Genomic DNA, 17194 nt, shown 5'->3' on the forward strand with positions numbered 1-17194 from the left:
AGGACCTAAATCTAGGTTTTCTGATTCCAAATCCAGTGCTCTTCTTATATTATCCTCAAACAGCAGGCTCTTGCTCACCCAACTCCATGTCTGACATGTCTCAATCATATTGTCCATACAGACTTTCTGCAGCAGTGATTCTATCTTTAAAATGTATAATATACACATTTTCAGAAACTTCCACTTTTTAATACAAAGATATTTTTGCTACCGCTTATAACATCATTACATCCCATAAGACAAATCCAATTTCTTCAGAGTCCTCAATTGCTCCAACGTCTCTTACTGAGTCATAATGAATGGTCTGGAACAGAGTACAGTGGGGCCTTGACTTATGAGTTTAATTCGTTCCGTGACCGATCTCGTAACTCAAATTACTCGTAAGTCAAATCTTAAAGTGAACGAGTGAGACACGTGATGCTGGGCTGATGTTGTGGCGTTCACTGTGACGTTCGCTGTGCTAACTAGCGGTGGGGTATCTGAAGCTGGCTCGTAACCCGAATTTTAGCTCGCAACTCAAAGCAAAAAATCGGCCGAGAGACAGCTCGTAACTCGAAAAACTCGTTAGTTGGGACACTCATAAGTCAAGGCCCCACTGTATACTTTAACTAGAATTTGGTTTGATTTTCTATTCTTGAAAATCTATAATAACCTTCTTTCACATGCAACTCGAATATAATAGAGGCAATCACAAATTCTTTTAAGAACCATATATTGCCATTTCTCCAACAGTTACTTAAATAGGCAGGAATTCTATTCCATTTTACATATGACACTACATTTTCTGAATCTCTAACTTGGACTCAGCTCATTGGCATTTTGAAGCCAAGAGAATTCTTCCACGGTATGGATTTTTTGTTGAAGATGAAGGTTTGAAGTTTGAGAGAATTCTTTGTCAGACTCATCACATTCACAGAGGTTTTCAACTGTATGAACTTTCTGATGCACAGAAAGGTTTTTTCGTTGCCTAAAAACTTTGTTACAATCATTACACCCATATGGTTTCTCCCCTGTGTGGATTCTCTGGTGGCCAACTAAATTCCTCTTAGAAGTAAAAGATTTTCTGCATTTCTCACACTCATATGGTTTTTCCCCAGTGTGCATTCTCTGATGTACAACAAGGTTTTTATTCTGACTGAAGTCTTTTCCACACTCATTACATTTATAAGGTTTCTCTCCAGTGTGGATTCTCTGATGGACCATAAGATTTCTACTAGAAGTGAGGACTTTTCTGCATATATGACATTCGTAGGTTTTTTCCCCACTGTGAATTCTTTGATGTTCTATAAGGTTTCTGTTGTAAGTAAAGCCTTTCCCACACTCATTGCATGCATAGGGTTTCTCACCAGTGTGGATCCTTTGATGGGCTGTAAGGTTTGAGCGGTAACTAAAGACTTTCCCACAGTCACTGCATTTATAAGATTTTTCCCTTGTGTGAATCCTCTGATGTCCAATGAGGCTTTTCTTCAGAATGAAGCATTTGCCACACTCATTACACTCATAGGGTTTCTCACCACTATGGATTCTCTTATGTTCAATGAGATTTCTGTTAGAACTGAAAGCTCTTCCACACTCACGGCATTCAAAGGGTTTTTCCCCAGTGTGGATTCTCCGATGTACCAACAGGCTTGAATTGTAACTGAAAGCCTTCCCACAATCCTCACATTTGTAGGCTTTTTCCTGTGTATGAAGTTTCTGATGGACCATGAAACTCTTGCTCATAATGAAGGTTTTCCCACACTCTCGACATTCATAGGGCTTCTCCCCACTGTGGAGTCTCTCGTGGTCAATCAGGTTTCTGTTAGAACCAAAGACCTTGCCACAATCTTTACATTCATAGAGATTCTCTCCAGTGTGAAACCTCTGATGTAAAATGAGGCTTTTCTTTAGAATGAAAACTTTCCCACATTCATTACATTCATAGGGCTTCTCCCCATTGTGGAGTCTCTGGTGGTCAAAAAGGTAAGCACTCTGAGTGAAGGCTTTCCCACAGTCAGTACATTTATAAGGCTTCTCTCTGCTATGCATCCTCTTATGGTCAATGAGGTTTGCCTTAGAATTGAAAACCTTCCCACATTTTTTACAACCAAAGGTCTTCTTTTCTGTGTGTACTCTCTGGTGTAAAAGGAGGCTTTGCTTCGAATGAAAACTTTTCCACATTCTTTACATTTGTATGGGTTCTCTGAACTGTGCAGTCGCTGGTGGTCAACAAGGTAAGTGGTTTGAGCAAATGTTTTTCCACATTCATCACATTTATAGGGTTTTTCCCCAGAGTGGATTCTCTGGTGCAGAATGAGGCTCTTCTTCAGGATGAAAGCTTTCTGACACTTGTTACATTTATAAGGTTCTTCCCCTTTGTGGAGCCTCTGGTGGTCAATGAGGTAAGCATTCTGGGAGAAAACTTTTCCACATTCATTACATTTATAAGGTCTCTCCCCAGAGTGGCGCCTCAGGTGTATAATAAGGCCCGAGTGCCTATAGAAGCCCTTTCCACACTCCTTACATTTATAAGGTTTCTCCCCAGTGTGGATTCTCTGATGGTTTAGAAGGTAAGCACTTTGAGAGAAGGCTTTCCCGCATTCATTACACTTATAAGGTTTCTCCCCAGAATGGTTCCGTAAATGCATTAAAAGGCTTGAACGCTGAATAAAGCCTTTTCCACACTCCTTACATTTATGAGGTTTCTCACCCGTGTGGATTCTCCGGTGGTTTATAAGATGGGAGATTTTACTGAAATGTTTACAACACATGTCACATTTATAAAACTTCTTTCCTTCAGTACCCATTAAACTTTCAGAAAGAGCTGGATCTAAAGGCAAGCTTTCTCCAAATTCCTTCCACTTCCGGCGTCGTTTTTCTGGTGGAGTCCTTTTCTTCTTGTCTCGCTCATAGAGAGAACATTTCTTCGATGTATCTCTTTCACTTGTTTCATTTCCCCACTGACTTGCCAAAACTTGCCATGCACACTCTTTCTCAAAATCAAGGACCTGGGAAATACCTCCTGGAAGTCTTTTTGATGTTCCTTTCTGAGAATCTGCTCTTTGAGATATGCTTGACTTTGCTGTTACCTCCTCATTCTCAGTCATGGTCTCCCATTCTGGTAAAAAGAATAAAAGTTTCTGTGTTAGTGAGAACAAATCTTCAAATGACTTTAACAAGCTAGAAGGATACACGTTTATATGCATACAAAAAGGAGAAACTTTTCATTAAACGCAGGTTAAAAACAGAATGCTATATTGACAGAATGTTGTAAATGGATTAACAGAACTCACTCTGAGATGCATCTAATGCTTTGTCTTCAGGGAGCAGCTAAAAATATATATTAATGTTGAAAACATAGATGCAAGGAAGAATGAGAGAGAACATGCTATTTTATATAGGTGGTTCAGACTTGAGGAACAGGAAGTTGGATGGAAAAAGAAGAATCATTTGGCTTATAAAAAACTGTCTTTTTATTTTCTTCTTGCTAGGAAGATGGGAACTCTAAAAATAAAAAAAGAAAAGGAAAAGAAAATATACCTAAGGATTCTGAAAGGCAATCTTAAAATTTGGCCCTAGCTGGTTTGGCTCAGTGGACAGAGCGTCAGCCTGCGGACTGGGGGGTCCCAGGTTCGATTCCAGTCAAGGGCACATGCCTGGGTTGCGGGCTCGATCCCCAGTTGGGGGGCGTGCAGGAGGCAGCCAATCAATGATTTCTCTCATCATTGATGTTTCTATCTCTCTCTCCCTCTCCCTTCCTCTCTGAGATCAATAAAAATATATTTTAAAAAAAATTTGAAGAGTCAAGTCCATAAACACTTTATAATTACTTGAAAGTAATTAACCTGAGGAAAAAAGTCCATTAAAAAGCAACTTGCCCTGGTCGGTTTGGCTCAGTGGATAGAGCGTTGGCCTGCGGACTCAAGGGTCCCGGGTTCGATTCCCGTCAAGGGCATGTGCCTTGGTTGCGGGCACGTCCCCAGTGGGGAGTGTGCAGGAGGCGGCTGATCGATGTTTCTCTCTCACCAATGTTTCTCACTCTCTATTCCTCTCCCTTCCTCTCTGTAAAAAATCAATAAAATATTTTTTAAAAAAATAAAAAAATAAAATAAAAAGCAACTTAATGCTGCCAGGCCAGTGTGGCTTAGTAAGTTGAGCAGCGTTCCATGCACCAGGAAGTTACCAGTTCGATTCTGGGTCAGGGTGTCAAAACAATTCAATAGGGAAAGAATGGTGTTGAGATAACTGAGTAGCCACGTGTATAAGAATGAAGTTGGACCCTTACCTTACACAAAAATTAATGCAAGATGGATCAAAGACCTCAATGTAAGAGCTAAAACTAAAAAACTCTTAGAAGAAACAGACATAAATCATCATGACCTTGGATTAGGCAATGGATTACTAGATGACACATGCAGCAAAAGAAAAAGTAAACTGGAATTCACCAAAATGAATAACTTTTGTGCTTCAAAGACTATCACCAAGAAAGTGAAAAGGCAACTGACAGCATGGAGAAAATACTTAAAAGTCATATATTTTATAAGGTACCAATATATAGAATATACAAAGAACCTGAATAGACATTTCTTCAAAGACATACAAATAGCCAATAAGCACATAAAAAGTTGCCTAACATTATTAGCCATCAGGAAATGCAAATCATTTCAGACAGACTAGGATGACTATAATCAGAAAGACAGATAATAACAAGTATTGTTGAAGACTTGGAGAAATTGAAACACGTATACAGTTGGTGAGAGCGTAAAATGGTGCAACAACTTTAGAAAACAGTTTGTCAATTCATCAAATGATTAAGTGTAACAGTTGCCATGACCCAGCAAATCCACTCCTAAGTATATATCCAAAAGAAATGAGAACATATGTACACACAAAAACTTGTACACAAATGTTCATAGCAGTGTTATTCATAATAGCCCAAAGGTGGAAGCAACCTAAAGGTCCATCAACTGATGAATGGATCAATAAAATGTTATATATCCAGATAAACAAATATATGCCCCTAAAAAGGAATGAAGTATTAATATGCTGCAACGTTGAGGAACCTTGAAAACATTACACTGGGTAAAAGAATTCAGTCATAACAGACCACATATTGTATGATTCCATTTTTATGAAATGTCCAGAATGGAACTGGTTGTAGTTGTCTCCATCTCAATATCAAGAAGCTTATGCCATTCTCATACCAATTACTTTACTTTGCCTTATTATTCATTCTATGTTCATCTCCCAAACCATGGTAAGCTACTTAATGACAGAATCACATCATTTCCACAGTTGCCACTACATGATAGATGTTTAATGTGAAAGTACAAATAGCTAATAAATTTTTTAAAATACTCTTTAAAAAAATAAAAATACTCTTACTTTATTACTAATCAAAGTACTCCAGTTGGGAATATATAGATACTATAACTTTTAAAAATTATGTTAGCACCACAGCTGGGTAGCTCAGTTGATTAGCCTGTCATCCCCATACACCAAGATTGTGGGTTCGATCTCCTTTCAGGGAACATATAAGAATCAACCAATGAATGCATAAAAAAGTGAAACAACAAATCTGCTCTCTCTCTCTCTCTCTTCCTCCCTCCATCACTTTCTTCCTCCCTCCCTTCCTTTTTCCCTACCTCTCTATCTTTAAAATCAATAAATAAATTTTTTAAAATTATAATTGCAACAATTTAAAAGAATGAGATTACTCAGCACCAGTGAAAGCAGAACAAAAGGAGCATTCTTCTGTACTGACAGTAAGAGCTGGGATGACAGTGATCACTATGGAAAGCAATTTGGCAAGCAAGAGCCTTAAAACAATTCAAACACTTAGTCTGAGTAATTCTACTTCCAAAAAATAATCCTATATAATAAAAGCCTAATATGCTAAGTGTCCAACCATTCGACCAGTTGCTATGACACACACTAACCACCAGGGGGCAGACGCTCCAACTGGTAGGTTAGCTTGCTGCTGGGGTCCGGCCAATCAGGATTGGGTGAGATGGGCTGGACATGCCCTGGAGTCCTCCCCAGCTGGCCAACCTCTGGTGGTCTCTCCCCGGCCAGCCGGCCCCAGCCAGCCCCAATTGGCCCTGATTGAGACTGAGCAAGATGGGCCGGACATGCCCTGGAGCCCTCCCATAGTCTCTCCTTGGCCCCAATCATGCAACGGTGGGGTCGGCCAATCCCCGCAAGCCAGGCCGAGGGACCCCACTGGTACACAAGTCCATGCACCAGGCTTCTGGTGAGTAATAAAGAAAGGTCTTAAACATAGATGATTAATATAGTAATTATCTAAAATAAGAAAATGGCTAACTGAATTATGGCACAAATTATGTAACCAGTATAGATAATATTTGCCAACAATTTTTAATAATATGAGAATGCAAAAACGGCAAGCTTTAAAACTGTACACACACACACACACACACACACACACACTTATAACAATGTAAAAATACCTCTAATAGCCCTAGCTGGTTTGGCTCAGTGGATAGGGCATTGGCCTGTGACTGAAGGGTCCCGGGTTCAGTTCCAGCCAGGCGGCACATGCCTGGGTTGCGGGCTCAATCCCCAGTGGGGGACGTGCTGGAGGCAGCCGATCAATGATTCTCATCATTGATGTTTCTCTCTCTTTCTCTCCTTCTCCCTTCCTCTCTGAAATCAATACAGAAATATATTTTTTTAAAAAACAACCTCAAATACACAGAAAAAAGCAGAAATATATTAAAATTTTTATAACTGTCTATAAGTAGTGGGTTTAAGGAAAATTTTTTCTTTTCTAACGTTTTGTTTTCCAAAATAAGTATACACTATTTTCATAATCAGAAAATAAGCAAAAGCTGATGATAAAGGTAAGAATCATGGGACGAAAGGTCCTTACCTAGGGAGGTCACATTTCCATAATTCTCCAGCATCACATCCCAGTACAAGGCCCTCTGAATTGGGCCCAGGCATGCCCATTCCTCTGCAGTGAAGCACACTGATACCTCCTCAAACATCACCAACTCCTGAAATAACAGGTATGTGTGGTTACCCACGCCCAGGAGCTCCCCTACTGAAAGGTTCCTTTCACATTGTGAAGTCATGAGGTGGGCAAGGGATATCAGCAATATAGGAAGACGCCACGTAAAGATTTAGAGATGGGAACTGGACACTAAGCACTAGGATGGGAGAGGGCACTTGGTGGTACAGTTAGGTGGTTCAGATGGATCCTTAGGAAGGAAAAAGGGTGCAAACCTCACCTGGGGCTGGGCTGTTAGGAGCATGAGTGCCATCAATTGATTTCTTGGGTTCTCTTCCTGGGAAAGGGCAGAAGCTTCAGGGGCAGGAGAATCTGAGGAAGGAGGAAAAGCAGCATTGAGATTTCTGCTGTCCCTGCCAACTACTCCAAGTCCAGTATCTATACAGGTGAGGGGGCGGCACCAGGCCAACTCAGTTGCCAGGCGGGGCTGTGGGGCTGCAAGGCTGGGGGCACGAGCTGGAGCCCGATCTCTGCAGGCCACCCCAAGGGACCCCACCGGTGCAAAAATTCGTGCACTGGGCCTCTAGTCTATATATATAAAAGCCTAAGCGACTGGCCTACCAGTAGCCATGACATGCACTGACTACCAGGGGGCAGGCACTCAACGCAGGAGCTGCCGAACTACGGTGACTTGGCAGCTGCAGTTCTCGGGTGACGAGCCTGATTCTGGGGTGCATCACCCAAGAACCGCCCTCTCACAATCTGAAACCCCTCAGGGGATGTTGGAGAGCTGGTTTCGGCCCAATCTCCGCAAACCTGGCCTAGGGACCCACACTGGGCCTCTAGTCTTCTATAAACAAGGAATTCAGAAAGACCCAGAACTCTCATGTCTAGGCAATGATGGCTATAAAGTGACCTACAAACCTCCCACGTACAGGGCTGGAATAACACAAAGAGCATTCATAGGGATGGATGAGAGGTCAGAGACCCAGAAAAGGACAAGAGGGAGAACAGAACGAGCTTGTCACCATAAAGAATTCATTCAAAGGATAGGAGAGGAAGCAACCACCTGGGAGTAGAGGGATAAGCCACAGTAAAGGTCCAAGAAAAGAAAGGAAATCCAAAGCCAGGGCTACTAAATAAGTACCATGCTGAGGATCCTGGAGGTTGAACACAGCTGGATCAGTAAGAGGATTTGGGCAAATTTCAGCTGATACGTGGCTCCCCGGGGGTGCCTGAGGATGTGCTGTTCCTGGCATGCTCATGGCCTCCTGGTCCTGGACAAGGACTGGAACCTGGGAATAAACAGAACAAAATAAGCTGGCTCTTCTTGTACCTCCAGAAAACCAACTCACCTAACCACTGTGGACCTCTTTCTGCCCATAATCTAGAACTGTGAGATCAGGCACCCACCTCAAGTATGGAGCATCAAAACAGCAGAAAAACTTTGCCTAGAGCTGCCCTCTAGCCCCACTCAGGGCACTGGTGACCTCTCCCAGAAGAGACTGAACAGAACAGTGGAAACAGAAGCCAGACCTGCGTGAGGGTTAAGGAGGGAATGGGAAGTAACAAGCAATAATTAAGAGCATGTGTTTTATCTTCAGACCTAGTCTTAAATACTCTTCTACTTATTTACCCCTTTATTTATCCCTTCCTGCTCCAACAGAAGGAACACTAGAGTAGGAGTCTAAACATGTGGTTTTGCTGCCAGCTAGCTGTCTGGCCTAAGGCAATCCAGTGAACCCTTTTCTGCCTCTGTTTTATTATTTCTCAAATGAGGAAGATGCATTAGTGATGTTTAATGAAATATATAGCTTCAAAATTCTTCATTTTTATGATGAAACAAGCCTATCTTTGGTGCCACTGCCAAGATGAAATTCTGTTTCAGACTTCTAATAGAAATATTTCTAGTGGGCTACAAATTGACAGAGATCTCACATACACACACTAGGAACTATATAAGATCCCAACTTAATAGTCAAGGATATAAAATCTTATCAGAAGCAAATATCTCAACCCAATCCTCTGGCTCACAGAAACCCAAGTAGGGGCACACATGGCAAAGTCTCGCCAGATCTAGAAAGCTTCATTCTTATTCTCTCACTGCCTTTTAACTTCAGGTTCAAATCATCATTGCAAACAAAGAATACATATGCTTCTGTTCAGGAGAACACTTAGCAATCTTATGTTCTTCAGGTTCTTGAACCAAACTCAACATTAGCAAGCATCACCCAGGAGGACAGAGTGCAGTCAATGACTTTGTGCTGATTCTGAACTGGGCCCAAAGACCCCACTCATAAATTCATTTAACTGCAAAGATATCCTATGGTCTGAATAGCTCATGAACCAGTTTTAATTACCATTAGGGTTGCTAATATGCTATCGTTAATGAAAAATCATAGGCTCGCCCTCCAGTCCTGCCTCAATTTTCTCCTTCCTTCTATCCCAAATTCTTCCCCCTCGCCCTTTCTCACTTTTAGCGCTGGTCCATCGAGGTCTTTCTGCAGCTCTTCTACGAGGGCCACGGCCTCCTCACCACTCCCAGGGCGCTGGATCTGCACCCAGGTCCGAATCTCCCCAGGCAAGATGCTCAGGAACTGCTCCAGCACCAGCAGCTCCAGGATCTGGGCCTTGGTGCGTGCTTCTGGCCTCAGCCAACGGCGACAGAGCTCCCGGAGCCGGCTCAGCGCCTCCTGGGGTCCAGCCGTCTCATGGTACCGTAACTGTCTAAAGTGCAGATGGGAGGTCTCCCAAACGGAGGAGCTGCTCCCTTGGAAGCTGGTTCCCCATTTCCAGGTATCATCCTTCCCCTTAACAAGACCCTCTTGTCTCAGAGCATTGTGGGCCCAACTTTCTCTTGTCATTGTCTTTAATTAAGAAAGCCTCTTCTCTGGGCCCCCTCAGTCCTTGCTCGACTTCTTCCTTAGAGCTTGGAGAACATCATCTACAAAAAAAATCATTGTTAAAGTTAATGCAGTGAAACCACCAAGTTTTCCCGCCCCCAGTGATGAAGAGAAAATCCCTAAATGCGAGGTTCTAGGCTCGCAGCAGTGCCTCCTCTGACAAAGCCCCCTGCTCAAGGCTCTGGGGACAATGACACAGGGCAACCAGACCACTGCTGAAACCACAGACAGGAAATTCCTACGGTTTTTATTCACAGTGCCTCCTTCCTTTATCCAGTACTCCAACAATGAGTGATTTTAAACAGGTTACCTCACTTCTGAGTCCGTCTTTTAACCTGAAAAATAGGGGTAATAACAGTTCCTATTTTATACGCTTGTTGTAAGAATCTGATGTCTAAATATACTTTCTTTATGTTTTTGAAAAGTGCCTGGTATATAAATTCAAACGTTAGTTATCCTTCTGTAACTTGCATTCTTTCCTATGTTCTGTGGAGTCAACAAGTAACCATGGCCTTAACCCTGATACAATTTTCTTATTACAAGACAGAAAATTTTGTAAAACCAGAAAACACACACGAAACCAGAAATAATTCCTGCTATGTTCAGTCCTTGCTCTCTGCACCAATTTGGAGCACAAGACTGGATCCAACTGTACTGCTCTGTAACTTACTTTCCACACGTATTGTTGTGAACATAATATTAAGTAGTCATTTTTTTTTAAAATATATATTTTATTGATTTTTTTTACGGAGAGGAAGGGAGAGGGATAGAGAGTTATAGAAACATCGATGAGAAACATCGATCAGCTGCCTCCTGCACAACCCCCACTGGGGACGTGCCCACAACCAAGGTACATGCCCTTGACCGGAATTGAACCTGGGACCCTTCAGTCCGCAGGCTGATGCTCTATCTACTGAGCCAAACCAGTTACGGCAAGTAGTCATTATTTTTAAGAGCACATGAGTCCATTCATACTTACAGAGTCCCCTGTTATTATACATTTAAGTTGTTTATAATTTCCCCTATTATAAATTAGGTCACAATGACTATCCTTGCTAATAAATTTTTGGTTACAAATCTGTTTATCTCTTCAGGAAAAATTCCTAGTAAAATAATTGTTGGGCCAAAAAAGGTATAGTTGGGTTTTTTTTAAAATATATTTTATTGATTTTTTACAGACAGGAAGGGAGAGGGATAGAGAGTTGGAAACATCGATGAGAGAGAAACACGTTCAGCTGCCTCCTGCACACCCCCTACTGGGGATGTGCCTGCAATCAAGGTACATGCCCTTGACTGGAATTGAACCCGGGACACTTGAGTCTGCAGGCAGACGCTCTATCCACTGAGCCAACCCAGTTAGGGCAAAAGGTATAGTTTTAAATACCTTTTCATATATCACTGATTCATATATATGCATTATATCTGTATCAGTGATATATGACAGCACCTTCATTAATTTTATATAGCACGCTTATAAATGAGCAATGGAGGTGGAAATATAAATATGATTTCAATATAATGTGTAAGTATAATTAATAGGAGGGCATACAAGCACAGAAAGAATTCATGAAAGTAATCTTGGATTGGTCTTTAAAGAAGATTTTTTTAAAAAACACTGGAATATTAGGAAAGCCATTCCAGGAAGAAACATAATTTCAAAATCAAGGGAGGGACATACAGCTATGTTAGAAATGTGCTTTGCAAGCCAAAAAAGGGAAGTAAGCTCTAGAGGTAAGGCTGCCGGAGTAGAGCAGAGAAATAAACAGAAGTCAAATTCTAAAGACTGTTGAGAGGCTGAACAAGAAATTGATCATATACTATAAGTGACAAGCACCAGTAAAAAGGTTTTACTTTACATTTTTCTTTTTGTAATTCTCTTTTCTCACAAATGATAGAACACCATGAATCCTGTACTGCGTCTTCTTTCCTCAATTAACAATGTATCTTAGCGATCTTCCTTGCTGGTACATAGCTCCTCCCTCTTTTTATGAATGCATTTACCCAACTCCAGCACTGATGCAAAAATAAACAACTCATAAGCTGGATTTCATTAAAACAAAAAACTTCTGACCTGCAAAAGGCAATGTCAAGAGAATAAGAAGTTAAAGACTGGGAAAAAAACATTTGCAAAAGACACTCATATCTGACAAAGGACTGTTACCCTTTGTATATTTCATATAAAGAACTCTTAAAACTCAACAATAAGAAAACAACTCAATTAAAAAATGGCCCTAAAATTTTAACAAACATCTCACGAAAGAAGATACATAGATTCCAAGTAAGTGTATGAAAATATGCTCCACATCATATGTCATCAGGGAAATGCAAATGAAAACAACAATGACATGCCACTACACTCCTACTAGAATGGCCAAAATCCAGAACACTTATCAAAACCCTTAGAATGTCCTAGCTGGTTTGGCTCAGTAGATAGAGGATCGGCCTATGGACCAAAAGGTCCTGGGTTTGATTCCGGTCAAGAACACAAGCCCGGATTGCGGACTCAACCCCCAGTAGGGGGTGTGCAGGAGGCAGCTGATCAATGATTCTCTCTCATCATTGATGTTTCTATCTCTCCCTCTCCCTTCCTCTCTGAAATCAATAAAAATATATTAAGCAAACAAACAAAAAGCACCATAGAATATACAACACAAAGAGTGAACCCCGCCAAGTCGGGTGTTGACCCACAAACCAAGAGGTCACTGGTTAGATTCCCAGTCAGGACATATGCCCAGGTTGTGGGCTCGATCCCCAGTGCAGCGCATGTCGGAGGCAACCAATTGATGATTCTCTCTCATCATTGATGTTTCTATCTCTCTTTCCCTCTCCCTTCTTCTCTGGGATCAATAAAAATATAAATTAAAAAAAAGCGAACCCTAATGCAGTCTAAGGATTTTATATAATTCATAAATTCTAACAAATGTACCACCCTGGTAGGGGATGTTAATGTGGAAAAGGCTATGAATGAGTGGGGCCAGGGAGTACAGAGGAACTCTCTGTACCTTCTGTTCAATTTTCCTGTGAACCTAAAGCTGCTCTAAAAAAAATAAAGCCTATTAAATACATGCATACACACATACATTTAGTCTGAAGAAAAAAAAAATGGGTTTCTAAATGATGTTCTACAGTAAATTACCAGAGCTCTTATTTACTCTTACTTTGCAGGTGCAAGTAACAAATATTTTTTTTTAAATATATTGTATTGATTTTTTACAGAGAGGAAGAGAGAGAGATAGAGAGTTAGAAACATCGATGAGAGAGAAACATCGATCAGCTGCCTCCTGCACACCCCCCACTGGGGAAGTGCCCGCAACCCAGGTACATGCCCTTGACCGGAATCGAACCTGGGACCTTTCAGTCCGCAGGCCAACGCTCTATTCACTGAGCCAAACCGGTTTCGGCGCAAATATTTAAACATACATTTGGTTTGCTTCTAACAAAACGTTTGTGAGCCATGGTTAAGAAGAACAAAAAAGGCTCAGGGTGGCTAAGTGATTCACTCAACGAGTTAAGCTGCATGAGCAAGTTCTGAATTCAGGGGCTCTAATTCCAAAATAATGCCATCTGAGACAAGACTTCTGAAATCCAAACTATTCGGAAGCAATGGTTTCCAAATGACCGTTCATTATCAAGTTTTAATCTGGCAAGCTGTAAAACGGTAACAAAACAATAATTATGTACACATAGTCACTGACATATTGGCAACGACCTTTCTTGCAAAGGGCAACACTTATTCTGAGTTTTAGGGTTTCAGCAGTGCTAAATATAGGGTGTCCTAAAGAAATGTATACACACTTCACCAGCTCATAACTCACTGAATTTCCACTCCTTTTCAGGTTTAACTGATCTGAAATCAGTTAAGCTAGACTAAGCTTTGAACAAAGAAAATTTATCCTAAAGTGCCACTAGATGTTTTTTTATGGGGATACATAAAAGATAAAGTTTACAGTACAAAACCAACAACAGTGGACGGATTGAGGGCGCACAAATACTAAACGAAATGATTCTTGATTCCATTGCTTCCTGTTAGCAGTGCCTGGACCAGAATGGTCATGTTTGAAAACAGGCATTGGCAAAAAAAAAGTATTCATTTATGTAGTCTTTTAAATTGTGAAATGGGCCGAAACCGGTTTGGCTCAGTGGATAGAGTGTCGGCCTGCGGACTGAAAGGTCCCAGGTTCGATTCAGGTCAAGGGCATGTACCTGGGTTGCGGGCATATCCCCAGTGGGAGATGTGCAGGAGGCAGCTGATCGATGTTTCTAACTCTCTGTCTCTCTCCCTTCCTCTCTGTAAAAAAATCAATAAAAAAAAAAAAAATTAAAATAAATAAATAAATAAATAAATTGTGAAATGAACTGTATGTTAATAAACACTGACTTGCCCTGGCCGGTTTGGTTCAGTGGATAGAGCGTCCGCCTGCGGACTGAAGGGTCCTAGGTTCGATTCCGGTCAAGGGCATGTACCTTGGTTGCGGGCACATTCCCAGTGGGGTGTGTGCAGGAGGCAGCTGATCAATGTTTCTAACTCTCAAACCCTCTCCCTTCCTCTCTGTAAAAAATCAATATTTTTTTTAAAAAAATAAACACTGGCTTTATAATCACTCAAAGTGTGTATACATTTTGGGGGGACACCCTGTAGAGTATTTTCTGAAGTAACGGTGGCGCGGATAGTCTAAGTTTGCTTTTTATTTTTTTTTAAATATATTTTATTGATTTTTTACAGAGAGGAAGGGAGAGAGATAGAGAGTTAGAAACATCGATGAGAGAGAAACATCGATCAGCCGCCTCCTGCACATCTCCCACCGGGGATGTGCCAGCAACCCAGGTACATGCCCTTGACCGGAATCGAACCCGGGACCCTTCAGTCCGCAGGCCGACGCTCCATCCACTGAGCCAAACCGGTCTCGGCTAAGTTTGCTTTTTAAATACTATTATATTACAACATTAAAGGATGGGACTTGGCCCCTCCCTCAAGGAAGAGAAAAAGGTGCCCAGAAGTCCGGGAGCCTCTTGCTCCAAGCATGTCTCCAGGTGTTTCTGGGCATCGGCCTCCGGGAAGACTGGGGACCCTGGCCGCCCGGCTGCGTCCCTCCAGGGCGACAGGGGCGAGGGGACTCGAGCACCGGGCTCCTCGGCGCTGCCCCCCAAACCTCCACGCGCCGCAGCCGCCCAAGTCGAGGCCGCAGCGCCCGCCTCCACTCCGAGCCGAGAAGGGACCGCGCGGCGGCCAGCGGCGGGGACCAGGGCGGGCGAGGACAGCGCACCGGGCCGCCCTCCGCGCATGCCCACCCGGCCCCGCCCACCCCGCTCACCCGGGCTCCCGAGGCGGCTCCGGCTTCGGGCGCCGTCGCCTGGGCGCCGGGGCTCTGGGAGGTGACTTGAGACCCAGACGCGCCGGCAGCGGAGGCCCGGAATAATGGCGAGGGGGGTCCGCGGGTCCCGCGACTTCCGGCTGCTCGCCACGCCCACCCCAACTGTCTAGGTCTAGGAAGCCACATCTCTATGGTTCCTCGCTTTTTCCAGGGGAGGCTCCGCGTGGCTGAGCTTGGGGGCCCTTGGGTCTCGGTTCCCCCCAGCGAATGAGTGGGAGGGCTGCAGCGTTTCGGACAGGAAGGATGAGGGGAGAAGCATACGGCCCATGCCCTCGGGACGCCTGTGGCCTCCAGAAGGAGCTGGGCCCGTTTTCATTTGCACGTAAATTGAGGTTGTTTGGGAGTCATTTCTCATATGGACCTCCTGGGCACCTTTTCCTCTCTATTCTTGAACCTATGCATTTCTTACCGTGAGTAATAACGTGGCTTATCAATGACCCCCTCGTGAATTCATTTACTTGTGGGTGTATCTCTTGCCCAAGTGATGAGATAATGCACCACCTTACCTCTGAGAAGTACGATCAACACAACTCCTGTGTTTGTGGTTTTCCTGTCCTACTCCGTCTTAATCTGTCAGGAGGGCATAGTTATCTCCCTTTTGGGGGAGGTAAGAATTATACCAGATCCTTTGTCATAGATCAATCACATACCAATTTGCATTAAAAGCAACCCTGGTAGAGTGGAGTTTGTTTGTTTTGGTAATCCTCACCAGTAGATATTCTCCCATTGATTTTTAGAGAGAGAGGGAGGGAGGCGGGATAGGGGTGAGGCACATCGATTGGTTGCCTCCCCCACACGCCCCTATCAGGGCAGGCTGGACCCTGCAATCCAGGTGCAGGTCCCTTGATAGGGAATTGAACTTGCAAGCCTTTGGTATCAGCCTGACACTCTAACCACCGAGAAACACGAGCCAGGGCATGAGTGGAGTTTTATAGAAAGTTGAGAAACACCTTAATATTCAGACTGGGATCTCCATATTAGTTGATTAAGGTTCTGAGATCTTAGCCCCATCTTGAATTGTCAGCACTCTGCCTACAGCCTCTTCTCAAATAACTGTCCCGATGATGTTTATGCCCTTATACCACGCTAAACATAACTGTTTCCTCGGATAAGGTCCTATGGAAAATATCCACAACAAAGGACAAATCTCAGTCACCTCCAAAGGGCATTTATTGGGTTGAAATATCCCTGAAGATACTTACCAGGGGTTTTCAGAGAAACAGAACCAATAGGAGGTGGATGTAAGGAATTGGCTCACACGATTATGGAGGCTGAGAAGTCCCAAGATCTTCAGTCCACAAGTTTGAGACCCAGGAGAACCAAAGGAATAGTTTGAGTCCAAGTCTAAAGGCCTTAGAACAGGAAAGCTGATGGTGAAAATCCTAGAATGAGCCCCAAAGCAGAAGACCAACATCCCAGCTCAAAAACAGGCAGAAAGAGAACAAATCCTTCCACTACATTTTTGTTCTAGTCGGGCCTCCAACAGATTGGATGAGGCCTATCCGTACTAGGGAGGGCAATCTGCTTTACTCAGCCTACTAATTTAAGTGCTAACCTCATCCAGAAACACCCTCATAGACACATCCAGAATAATTTTTAACCAAATATCTGGGCATTCTATAGTCAAGCTGGCCTATAAAATTAACCATCACATCTGGATTCCTCCAATGATAGTTTAGAGCAGTGGTTCTCAATCTTCCTAATGCCGCAACCCTTTAATACAGTTCCTCATGTTGTGATGACCCCCAACCATAACATTATTTTCGTTGCTACTTCATTACTGTAATTTTGCTATTGTTATGAATTGTAATGTAAATATCTGATATGCAGGATGTATTTTCATTTACAAATTGAACATAATTAAAGCATAGTGATTAATCACAAAACAATATGTAATTATATATGTGTTTTCCAATGGTCTTAGGCGACCCCTGTGAAAGGGTGGTTCGACACCCCCCCCAAGGGGT

At 42.8% G+C, this 17194-nt stretch overlaps 1 protein-coding gene across 1 annotated transcript; it reads right to left on the reverse strand.

The window, feature by feature from the left end:
* Nucleotides 1-123: 123 nt before the first annotated feature.
* ZNF197 (zinc finger protein 197) lies at nucleotides 124-15267 on the reverse strand. Its single transcript, XM_059664338.1, is given in 8 exon segments — nucleotides 124-805; nucleotides 808-2132; nucleotides 2135-3097; nucleotides 6872-6998; nucleotides 7233-7324; nucleotides 8100-8247; nucleotides 9427-9896; nucleotides 15168-15267. Coding segments are annotated over 7 exon segments (3075 nt in total). The 5' UTR covers nucleotides 9817-9896; nucleotides 15168-15267; the 3' UTR covers nucleotides 124-775.
* Between the last annotated feature and the right edge of the window lie 1927 nt (nucleotides 15268-17194).

The sequence above is a fragment of the Myotis daubentonii genome, chromosome 14, assembly GCF_963259705.1.
Source record: "Myotis daubentonii chromosome 14, mMyoDau2.1, whole genome shotgun sequence".
Classification (NCBI taxonomy): Eukaryota; Metazoa; Chordata; class Mammalia; order Chiroptera; family Vespertilionidae; genus Myotis; species Myotis daubentonii.